Raw genomic sequence first — 12,718 nt, forward strand, 5'->3', positions numbered from 1 at the left:
GTGAGTGACAGTGAACGATAATAGCATAGCTCCTCTCCCATTCTGTTTACAGTAATGCGAAACCATACTTTCAGGGAGTTGACTGCATGCGTCAATGCGTCATACTTTACCCTGACACTAATGTGCTGTAGATCACATAGTGGCTTGGTGGATTTCACACCTCACCTCATTCCTTGGGGACGTGTCTGTTTTAGGGGTTATAAACTTTTTGGTGTGATATTTAATGCAGCACTATATTGGCCATCTAGCTATTATCATTTTTTAGAAACATCTATCCATTTCTCGTTTCCCTCTACAAGATGTTGGGGTGGTTGGGTGAGATGAAAGTGTGGAGAAACGGCATGGAAGTGTCTGAATGAGAGAAGAGATCAGAGAGAAGCCAATCTCAGTCCCCCCCCCCCCACCCCCTTTAGTCCCTGTGTTCTAAAGAAGCTTTCCATTGTTTCCATGGAAACAGCACTTGATTGCCACAGGCTCGGAGACCATGTCAGTCTTATTAAAACAAATAGACTAATGAATAAAGTGAAAATGGTAGTCAGTGGTGGTTTAAAATGTACATGAGTATCCTCTCATGGACTTCTTGTTTCTAAATATCAACTAGATTTTTTGTATAGAAGGGTACCATCCTATTGCACCGTAAAAGTAGTTTGAATCAAAATGAAGATTTATTTTCCTCTAATGTTCTCCTTTATGTTCACATGATGTGTGTGCGTGTGTGTGTGAGAGAGAGAGAGAGAGAGAGAGAGAGAGAGAGAGAGAGAGTGGGAGAGAGAGTGGAAGAGAGAGAGAGTGGGAGAGAGAGAGAGATAGAGTGGGAGAGAGAGAGAAAGAGGAAGAGAGGAACATTTCTTGAACTGATATATGGGTGTGAGTGAGAGCCAGGCTGCCAGGCGCCAGAAGACCGACGCATCACTGAGGGTCTATCTACTCTGCACAGGGCTCAAAAGATATAAAGATGTCACTGTTCTGCATGAACCAACTGAGGGAGACAGGGATCTGTGTCCGCTGAAGCTTGTGCAAGTGACCTTTGGGAGGAGTGTGTGTGAGGGAGAGAGTGTATGTACGGATACGTGTTGACGTGTGTGTGTGTGTGTGTGTATTTTATGCATCATTCATGACTGTTTGGAAAAGTCAGTTTTATGGATATTTCCATTTAGGTGATCAAACCTTAACGTGTGTGTGGAAGTTTTTACCCAAACACTAATGCACTGAAGCAGCCCACGCACATTCACTTCAAGTTACGTAATAACAAAACCTACATTGGCTATGGATCAGTTTAGGAGAGGAATTGTTGGTAGGATCTGACACTTCATGACTTTAAAGACTGATAATATTGATCACAGGTCTGTGGCTGGTTTGACTAACAGTCCAAATCTATGACAGTGTAAGTAGTACGGGAGTCAGGTGGCTGAGCGGTTAGGGAATCGGGCTGGTAATCTGAGGGTTGCCAGTTCGATTCCCGGCTGTGTCAAATTACGTTGTGTGTGCCTGTGTGGTCAAGGCACTTCACCCTACTTGCCTCGGGGGGGAATGTCCCTGTACTTACTGTAAGTCACTCTGGAGAAGAGCGTCTGCTAAATGTAAATGTAACTAGTGTACTCAAGTCTCAAGATAACTTTTAACCTCTCCTATACTTATGCTGGTTCTTTGTATCCTGCTAACTTGAGTCTGTGTCTATAATTGTGACACTTTTCTCATAGCAGCCGCATGCTGGCACTGAATTTCAACTGTAACCATGACAGCGCCTACGTGCTATTTCTAGAACTGTCCGTGCACAATTACATGAAAGTTCCACAGATATGTTGTTTATGCCCGCCCCACGCCAAGTAAGGCCCTGAACAGCTGGAAAGAGTAAAACAGCGGACAAATATACATAAAGTGTATGGCTTACAGGACCTCTGGGCTGCTCTACAAAAATATTAACGGGAGCCGTTTCTATGGAAACACCTCATTAGGAGGCAGTTTGAGCCGTTTGATTATACCTTTCATGATTAAAGCGCTTGCTGGGTAGAGAGAGAAAGAACATGTGTGGGAGAGAGGGAGTGATGCAGCTAGGGAGAGAGAGAAATAAAGAAAAATACAGGGATTGAGAGAGAGAGAGAGAGAGAGAGAGAGAGAGAGAGAGAGAGAGAGAGAGAGAGAGAGAGAGAGAGAGAGAGAGAGGACAGAAAAAAGAACATTTTATTTACCAGCAGAGGGCTGTTTTGTGGGTTATAATTAAAGGCCTGAAGTTAGTAGTCAGGGTTGACGGAGACAAGAGCTGCCCAGAAGACTCCTTTTGTTGTTCTAATGCCTGCTCTTGGCTGAGAGCATTGTGCAAGAAGATTTGGGGTAATCGTCACAAGGAATCTAATCACGAAGATACTCTGCCCCGTGGCCAACTGGGTTCCTCTGGGATTTGGTTACTAATTGCTCTTTTTTCCATTGTGCAGTGAGCTCTCCCTCTGCAGCCGCCACCCACCCCCACCCTCTCTCCCTCTGTCCTTCTCTCCCTTGCCTCCTCTTCTCCATCCTAAGGCGTAGTGAGAGTCATAGTGTGCTATGTCACTCTTTGGATGTGCAATGTGCAGCCCGAGGCAGTTGTGGCCTTGCTTGTCCTCATTGCCATCTCATAAGGACCTACGCCAACCTTTCACATTTACAGTAAATGGGTAGGGTTTTAAAGGAGGCCTTTTGCCGTGTTTATTGAATTTGTATTTTAAATGTATTCTCCAGGTTTAGTTTACTGTTTGCATCACAGCTAATAAAAGTAAGTAGTAAGTACCTAAGCAGGGCAGCATTTCCACCTGACCAGTCCTGCGATATAAGCCCCAGATTGGACTGAGAGCTGCAGAGGCAATAGTGGCTACCCTCATCAGAGCGACCTGATAAAATGATCTACGTCACTTCATGTCCATTGTACTGAGGAGATCCTTAGACACCACCTGGGCCTGATCCCACAAGGAAATCACACAAATCTGTTGGTTGACAAATGCAAGGTCTCCACAGCAAATTCAGTGTACTGTTCCTCATTAATGCTGTAGATCCCAGCTTCCCATGCATGGTGTTGATTAGGAGTTTACTACAGTTGTTCTATCTTACTAAGGTGTGTCGGTCACTACTGGACGGCTCTCTGATATCCTAGCCCTGAACCTGTATTGTGATCAACTAAATGGTCCTGGTAGCCAGATGTCTTTCCAGGTCTGAGCCAACTGTTTAGTTACACTGGTGATGGAGACTTGGAGGAACAAAACAGTGTTGAGCTAATTGGCAATCCACTTTGTTTTTTGTTTTGTTTTTTCAATGCTTATTTTTCTCCTTGAGGCAAACTCTTTTCCTCGAGAGCTGACAACAGCAGGAGGTAGTGGAGGGGAATCAATGCAATGGGAACACAGTCTCATTAGAACCCAAACCACTCTTCTCTATCTCCGTGCCTACTGTGTCTGGAAATCCGCAATGAAGACATTCTAGGCTGTATTAGGAGGTGCAGAATCAACATACTTTCTTAACAATCACCTACCCTAGAACTAAAAGCCCTCCAGTATGTTTTGCACTTGTAGATACAAAGATATTGAGTGCAAATTATCTTTGAACATTTTGATTAATGATTCCCAAGGGGCCTCTGGAAAGTGCCAGATCATGGGCAGGGTGGCTGCATGCACAGACACGACTTCCCATGGCTCTGAATACAGCAGACGACTTGATGCTCTTGACCCAGGGGAAATTCAGTCCGAAGTGAGATCCCATCAATTTTCACGTAGCACATTGTGGGGGGGACGATGACAAATCTGTGCTTTGGAAAACGCTTCTCAACAGGCGTTTGGGGTTTAGTGAATAACTTCCCCACCCACACACTGACAGCTGCGCCAACTGTAGCCTCCTCTCAGATGTACAGCCGCATCAAATCAACAGAGACACAGGGGAGAGGTGACCAGGTACCTCTTTATTCTGGACAGGACCCTGCTTTCTTCAATGCAAAAGTGAGAGTTGACAATCGAATAGCCTCCCATGATGTTGTCAATAAAAACAATTCAAAAATTAAACACATCTCAAATTGCGATCCAAATGATAGTTCCTGAGATTGTACTGAGACAGTGGAACCTATTTTCCTCTCCTTATTCAAGCAAGGTGTTAAGTTTCCACTAATCCATAGTGTGGCCTCCGCAGATGTAAACAGTGTCAGCGAAATCCAAACACAGTGACACTTTGGAATGGGAGCAAAATTCTTTGTCAACTCTCCAGGTCACAACAGACAGTACACTTATAGCTGTATCCGAGTGAGAACGGCAGGCTCTGCCTGTGTTCACCCACGGTTTCAGCTTTTCTTAAAAACAGAGCTAGCACAGATGGGGAGAGCCTTCGGAAGTCAAGACAGAATCACCGAGCACACCTATTGATTTTCTGTAAGGCAGGGGAAAAAATACTTGAGCATGTAGGTTTCAGTGAATGAATGACTGAGGTGGGCCTATAATCGAAAACTCAGAAACGCACCTTTGCACACGGGTTTGATGAGAAATAGATGCCCCCCCCCCCCCCCCCACCAACCTCTCCTAGACATTCAAGATGCCCCACCATATTGGAGAACTACAGTCCCAAGAAAGTCTCTGTTTTTCTAAATGAAGTCAAAGCCAAAATAAATGTAATCAACAGTAGATGAGTATACTGTACCCCACCAATTTGACGTATCTCCTAATCATAATGTGTGTCACTTACTGTGCTGTTCCAACAATAGGTGTGACTATGAAGTTAATGGACGAAGTGGCTGGTATTGTGGCAGCTCGACACTGCAAGACCAACATTGTCACTGCCTCTGTGGATGCCATCAACTTCCATCGCAAGATAAAAAAAGGTATATTCCCACTCAAATACTATACAGATGGTTACCATTCAGTTGTAACCATCTGTAATTTATCCTTGTAGACCCATGCTTATCTTCACCTGTACTGAAGGAGTTCCTAAACCCTAAACCATCTATCAGAATATCAGCAGAAAGAGGCCAAGCTGCAAGTTCACATTTGCTTGTTAAAGTTTTTTAAAGCCAATGTAGGTGGGTGCTGGTATCCAGTTTTTAGGCTGTAATACAGTCAATAAAATAGACTCAAGGGAGGGTTTTATTCAACAGATTTGTCCGTTTGTACAAACAGTGCTAACAGGTATTAGCATTAGCTGTGCCAATTAGGTAATTAGCTAACTGCTGCTGCTACTGGCTACAGGAAGAGTGATGTTCCTGCCACTTGTATTAGGTTATTTAACTAGTCTACAATAAGCTGAGACGCTAATGATTCCCAGTTCATGAATAGTCCATTACCTGATAATGTGGAAAACCCAACAGGCTATAAATATGGCCTCAGACAGCTAAATATTACACAGGTGAATTAGCTGCAGCTAAGTGGCATCACATTATAGATAATGAAGATCAGCCAACTTATTGGAGCTGTATCATGTCTGGGAAAGTATGTGGTCTTTTCCCCTTATTTTCCACAAGAACCAACATTTTATTCATGACACTAGTACCTTTTATTTTCCTCCAGTTTCTATTGCATTTATTTCTATTATGTGATTAGTGGAGGCTAATCTCACTGTAGTCAGTGGCAATGGTTCTAAAACAGTCATGACAAGAATAGTGCTATAGACCTCTGGTAGGGGCCATTATAATCCAATCTTTGAAACAGCTCTGTTATAATAATGCTACAGGATTTCATTTAGCAAATTATTATTAGTTGTCATCAAAGTTGGCCAATAATCATTTTCTGCTGTTTATTGAATAATTATTTTACCTACCAGGTTTTCATAGCAACTTTCAGACCACCTTAATATCTTGACAGATATTTTACCATTTGTAAAATATTTAGAAACTGTTTGACTTCAGTGTTGTAAACAGTGATTGTGTTATCATTCCTGTGTTTTAGTGGTTACTTGGGACAAGTACACCTTAACCATAGTCATTGTCCCATGCTGGCTTGTATGGAAAAGGCCTCTTCCTATGTTTCTCTTACAGAAATATTGTTTTATATATTGAGTCTATATGTTTAATAAAAGTAGTATGCCCTCTCACCTAGATACAATAAATCCCTGCTTTTTTTACAGCATAGGGGGAAAATTGTACTTTTAAAGAGAATCTTTGTGAGGGCTGTGTTAATGTGATACGTTCCAGATATCAAGTGTTGTATTTAAGTGACAGTAGTGTTATGGTTTGTCTCGGGGTATGGTGAGTGTCTTGAGTAGTGGAATTACATCTCTCTGCCATGCCAGTAGAATTTTAAGATGCTGCATGAGAAGTTCACCCATATTTAAAATATATATACCATATACTGTAAAGATTGTATAGGATTCATGTAATAGAAAACAAAACACGCTTTGTTCAAGATCAATTAGTATGTAGTATGAAACATGGAGAAACTTCCATAAATATGGAAATATAATTTTATATTAGATTGCTTGTAATTATTTTAGTTTTATTTACATTTTTACATTTTTTATTTTGTTTAGGGCCTCAACAATGGATTTACGCTGTCTTTAATTTGTGTAGTCAAACAATAGTGCCTTTAGGCTATCTTCAGCAATAATGAGTGCCAATGCACACAAACAGACAGCGGACTCAGATGAGCACACAATTAGCTGGCAGATACTGTGGGTATGTCTCTTCACAGGATCTGTTTTAGAATCTGTGGAGCTGACACAGATGGTAGCCCATTTAAGTCTAATACATGTAAAAGATGTTGGTGGTCCCACTATGTCTTTAGAAAGACCATATAAGCAGAGTAGTACACCAAATAAATAGTGTGGTGACACAGTAATTTGTGGAGTTGGAGTAAATCATGTTGTGCACACCCATAGCCTAATACATTTTCTGGTCCAGTTTCTTGGCCCCAGTTTCTTCCTACTAAATACACACAATGTGTTTACAATTGATCTATTTTACCATTAGTCTACTATGATGTCACCAGAGCCACATAACTAACACTTAAACACATCTCAAGACTCGAGAAGTTCCATCAGAAAATTCAGTTGGGTAGTGCTTGTTTAGTCAGTATAGGTAAAGTGTGGTGTCTTCTGGATATGATGTGATTGATCTGGTGCTCCACAGAGCCACAGAGGGGCTGCCCGTTTGTGTGAGAGACACAAGTTCAATTGTGGTTCCTGTACCTCATCCATCACCCTGATGACAGAGCCACAAGGAGGGAGAGGGAATGAAACCTAAAGAGGCTTTGGAGGTCTCATGTCTGAGGAGATTGAGAGTTTTTATTACTTGTGAGGTGTTCCTGGGCTGAAAGGAAGAATAGTATAATATTATAATATAACAGCAGAATACAGTATAGTGAATGTGCCTTGAATGTGAATTGACAAAGATCTCTGGTGAGTATTTAAACTTACAAGCAGTAAAAAATTTGCAAGGCAATGGCACCTGTTGTTTCCATGGAAACCAGGCAGAATTGCAATGTAATGTACATAAACTGAACGAAGAAATAGAAACCCGGTGTCGTCAATAATACCAGTGTGACTGCGCAGTTGACTGAAATATCCATACTTTACACATTCAGTCCTCTGACAATACAATTACAACCATCCAATTTCAAAGTCCTACTTTCAAATCAGGACCTATTCAGGCCCTAGTAATACGTGGGAAGGGATAAAATGCTAATTTGACTTCTGCAGTAGTTTTCTTGCCAAATGTGAGCTCTGTATTTACTGACTACAGTCTTTTTTCTACTTCAGGTTTCTTGGTAACAGTGCAGGCATGCTGTCATATAGGATCTGTTTCATCTTGCTGATGTGCAATGGAAAAATAAAAGAGCTAAAATTGTGCCTGAGTTCAGGTGTGTTTAGATCAAAGTGAGAAGATTTGAGCTCAATAGTGGGAGTGTGTAACACACAGTTTCCTGGCATGGCTCTGTCCTAAATGAGCAGTTGTTTTTGGACTTGGATGCCAAATACTCGTTATGAGCCATTCAACAATGTGGTGTAACATTACATACTTTGTGCATTAAAGTTTATGATCCAGTTTTCAGTTAATTATCCCAATGACAGCAGAGTCGTAGGACACAGTCCATGAATAAGTCTACATTTTGCATTAAGTAAACCCATATGCCAGAAAGGACCGAAGAAGATGTACATTATCATTTTGTTTTCTGTCTGTGCCTTAGGAAGTGCTGCTTCAAGCGCTTTGTAGTTGAAACTCTGCTGGCAAAGGTAAATGTGTAGAAGGAAAACAAGTTTTAATTACTCCCTGGTTGGAACATAGAAAGAACTGAATTGTTCCCTGCTTCAAGACAAAGACAAATACTTTGCCTCTTTTCATGGTCTTTTCATGGTCTTTTCGTGCCTGCAGAGGTTTAGAAGCTGTGATGCAAGACCTTAGATGGCTTTGAAATCAGCATGAGACTTTGACTTATTAGATTTCCAGTCTTGAATTTTATAGTTGTACAGTGACTGTGTGTAGACCTAAGTGTCTATTTATCCAATAGAGGAAGAAATATCCAGGACTCATAACTTATGTAGGGTATATTCTTTTATATTTTCCCCAACACATACCACTTACCCTAATAGAACACATTTTACTTCACAGATGTACTGTACTATGTTTAGTACAGCTACCTTAGTACACAGTAATTAACTTTTGTATGGGATGTTGATACCGTTAACATATTTGATTACTTTCATATTTTCTGGTGTTGTGTTGTGATAATACGAGATAACTGCGTGAAAGCTTTTTGTAATGAAATTGTTGTTTTTGTTTTCTTGTCCAAAGGCTGTGTGGTGACTGTGTCTGGTCAGATGACGTTCACCAGCAACAAGTCCATGGAGATTGAGGTATTTGTGGATGCTGATCCTCTGATCGAGACAGAGGAGGGGAAGTATCGTGCCGTCACAGCCTTCTTCACTTACATCTCCCTGGACAAGGAGGGCAAGCCTTTACCCGTTCCCCCACTCAAGGTACGTCACCATGCCACTTAAATGTTGCTCCCGCCTGCAAGACTGGGTATCTCAGGCCTTCTGCATTGTCAGCTCTTGAAACAGCCCTTCAGAACCCTGATTTCTACTTGACGATACACACTTACTCACACTCTCTCCACGTTTTTGTTCTTCCTAGTGTCTATTGCCTCTATAGCACCAAACTGCTAGTACCCCTTCGTTTTGGAAAGATCTCCATTTTGGAGAAATACTTCCAGTTAACATTTACATTTAGTCATTTAGCAGACGCTCTTATCCATGGCGAGTTAAGACACTCTTAAAACAGCACAGACACTGCGCCTCATGCTACAGCTCTGTATTTGAACATCTAACAGCAGCATTATCCACATTTCCATTTCAGACAAACCTTGCTTATGTAACCATTGTTTTTAGTCTCTGCATTGATCACCTCAGTTTCTCTTTCCAACACTGATTACAAGTGCTTGGATTTTAAGGGAAAGTGAATGAAGGTTATGGGAATTTTTGCATTACTCTCTCTGCCAAGTTGAGAAATGCTTGTGAAAAAATATATAAAATATAAAAACACCTTTTAGAAATGTCTGTGTTTAATAATGAATGTTTCACTATAAATGGAAACTCAAATGGGGCTAAGAAAGAATTATGCATGTGTGTGTGCCTGTGTTTTTGTGTTTTTCCGGGCATGCATGAATGGGTTTGTGACAGTGTGTATGTCTCTGTGTGTATTTACATGTGTGTGTGTGTGTGTGTGGAATAATGCTCAATCAAAGCTATTTAGGGCATGACTATGTTCTATGGGGTTGAGGAGAGCATGGTGAGTGTGTAAACGAGGGAGAGCCCATACACACCATTGATCTGTACATTTCTAGTCATAGCAGTTAGTCCCTCAGAGCCATGTAAGCAGGCTTCACGTGCAGGATAAAAGGTGTATCATGTCACTCCAATCTGATCACTCCACTGATTAAAACAGGTGCTTACATTTGGTTTTGGTTTTGAAAAAAAGTATCTCTTCCAAGCTTTGCATTTGCACATGAAAATTCCCATGAAATATATCAACTATTGGCATAAAATGGACATATAGATAAAAAAGATAAGTCACATTTAGAAAGCTTATTGTCTTAGGACACTGTTTGTGTTTGAGTGTTTGCTTTTTCCTCTGATCACTGAGCCATGTAGAATTTAAGTAGGAAGACTGAACATTCATCACAATAATAACATCAAGTTTTCAAAATAGCATTTGCTAGGGGTTCTGTACTATAAAAATAGCATTAAAAGTGCATGAACACATTTTAAAATCCCCTCCGTAATGGGTCTTGTCACATTGTGACCAATTACACCCATGTTCTCCCCTAAAAATAGCCTATCGACAGGACTGTGCCTTCTATTTTTTGACCTCAGGTGCTTTTTTTCTCTCTCAAGTGAAAAATCTCATCTATTTTTAGACATTCCCGTTTTAGCTCAGCGAAGGGGTGTGTATGTGTGTGTGTGTGTGTGTGTGGGGGGGGGGGGGGACAGCACAGGCGAGGGAAGAAGGGGGGATTGAGGATGGGCTGGCAGTGACTGCAATGTACTGTGGATGCAGCAGAGGAGGGGGGATGGGCGGGACAATCTGCCTCTTAGAAGCAGTACCCTTGAACATGATCATGGCTATGATTATGTATATGCAAGGATGACTGTGCCAGGAAAGACTGAAAATATCTGAAAAGTTCTGTGTGGATCTTGCCTGTCTTCACCTTAATGTGTATCATCTTGCGATGCCAGAAGTATGTGGCATCGCGTTGGCTTTTGATGAGTGAAGGAATACTTAGATGAGAGAAAGAGACAGGAAGAAATCAAATGTAAAGTAAGAGAAAGAAGAGGCAGCCCCTCTACCTGTCATTTTTCTTATTTTCATCTCAATCCCTTTCTCTATCCATCCCTGTGTCTCTCTTCTCCCTCCCTCCATCCCTCCCTTTTGCTTTAGAGCTGGCAGAGACTCAGCTGGACCCCTTTGAAATGAAAACAAGCTGGGTTGTCATGGCAACCCCCAGTAGTCCAGATGAAGCGTGTGTTTATTTTTAGATGCCTCCCATTGAAGATGATCAGCAATGGGTTAATGTGCTCATGTTGGGGTTGGAGCTGTGCCTGTTATTCTCTCAGTAACTAAGTCCATGGAATCTAAGATAACAAGTACATGTAGTTTTATTAATTTCATGTGCTAACATAAAATGCACGGTTTATTCACATTTATGTGATTGTGGATTTATCAGTAAGTCCTACAACAATATTTTATCTTAATTTTACATCAAGAATAATTAGCAGATTTATTTGGGCCGTCTGGAGTTGTTTGACAACTAACCCTTTGTGCTTTGGCAAATGTCATGCTTTCTCACACAAGCATACATTGACTCACTCAATTGACAAAACACACATACTCAGAGACACATTGAGGACATCGTCCATCTTCATACCAATCCTGCAGATGGCTATTATGTTTCCCTTACCGGTTACTTACTGCTTAGTGCCACTGTTGAGAAGGTGGCATTTGGCACTGTCACTGATGCCTGTGGCCACTCCAATAACAGGCCATGCCAACGTAGCGGAGCCCCTCTGGCATTTCTGTGGCTCCCTCTGAGCAGGCCCTCCCCACATGCTGTGTCACTGGGCCAAGATTATGCCATTCTACCCGCTACCCTTTCTGTCTCCAGTGTGCTCTCATCTTCTCTCTGACACACAGGAGATCAGCCAGGGGTTTCTCCTGAACATTTTCCCCAGTGGACCAGACCACAATCACTGAAAGACAAACTCATTATCTTAACAGTTTTATCATTTTACATTGAATAGTCTCATAGCAATGCCACCCAGCTCTTTCACTCTGTCCTCTGTCTCTCTGTCTCTCTCTCTCTCTGAGTGCATACTGTATCCTTGAGTAACCTCATAATAATGTACTGTAGCATTATGAAGAGCCTGTGGAGTCCCACTCTGGGCTGTTGTAATAGCCCAATGACTAGAGGCCTATAGAGCCATTATGAATTCAACAAGGCCATTTTGGGTCTGACACTTGAAGCCATGACTGTGCTCTTCATTACCTTGAAATGCATCTGGAGGAACATAAAGGCTACATCTCACTTGTCAAGTGATATTATCAAACCTTATGTAAGAATGCAATTTACGTCTTCAGACAAAACTGTGGGAGTGGTTACATGATGATTTTGAAACCTGTAGGCTTGTCTTTGTGAGCCGTGTATGCCATAACAGTTTTCAGTGCTTATTGAACAGAGCGTTTTGATCAGTTGTGGTCATTTGGAGGGTGAGATGGGAAAGGTCCTTCAGTATTCCAGCGCTGCTAAAATGGATGTGCATGACTGAAGCTACATACAGAGATAGCATGGGTGCAATGACGCTAATTTGAGACTTCATATACACTCAGCAGTTGCAGAATGTGAGCTGGGTGAAATTGACAAACTAACCTACAGTACTCAAATAGTACAGCATGGAATATTTCTATTTCTATACTAGATCATAGTCTACTGGGTATTAGGAACATTCTCTGCTGGCAGTAGCACAAAAAGAGTCTCAGTGAATCCACTTTCATAGTTGAGGCCTAGATTAATGACTATTTCCCATGTCGCAAACACTTACATCTATATGTGCCAGGATCACCGCTAGGAGATGAGAAACACGAGGAAGAGGTTACCATGGAACAGAGAGGTTACCGTGGAAATAGCAATGACGTACAGACACCAAAAGGCCATTTAGCCAACAGTCTCATTTGGTTTTACAAAGAAAACATAATATGCACACACACAAACCAGAACAGTCATGTTCC

The 12,718-nt window shown here is 41.6% G+C and overlaps 1 protein-coding gene across 5 annotated transcripts in view; it reads left to right on the forward strand.

Annotated features, from left to right (window-relative positions):
• The window catches only part of acot7 (acyl-CoA thioesterase 7), a 29,602-nt gene that overhangs the window by 13,477 nt on the left and 3,407 nt on the right, over nt 1–12,718 (forward strand). For all 5 annotated transcript variants that reach the window (XM_062459625.1, XM_062459624.1, XM_062459621.1 and 2 more), the window contains 2 exons: nt 4,712–4,828; nt 8,729–8,913. In XM_062459625.1, the coding sequence (XP_062315609.1) occupies nt 4,712–4,828; nt 8,729–8,913 (302 nt within the window). The remainder of the gene's footprint in view (nt 1–4,711; nt 4,829–8,728; nt 8,914–12,718) is intronic.

The sequence above is a fragment of the Osmerus eperlanus genome, chromosome 4 (genome assembly GCF_963692335.1).
Source record: "Osmerus eperlanus chromosome 4, fOsmEpe2.1, whole genome shotgun sequence".
Taxonomy (NCBI): domain Eukaryota; kingdom Metazoa; phylum Chordata; class Actinopteri; order Osmeriformes; family Osmeridae; genus Osmerus; species Osmerus eperlanus.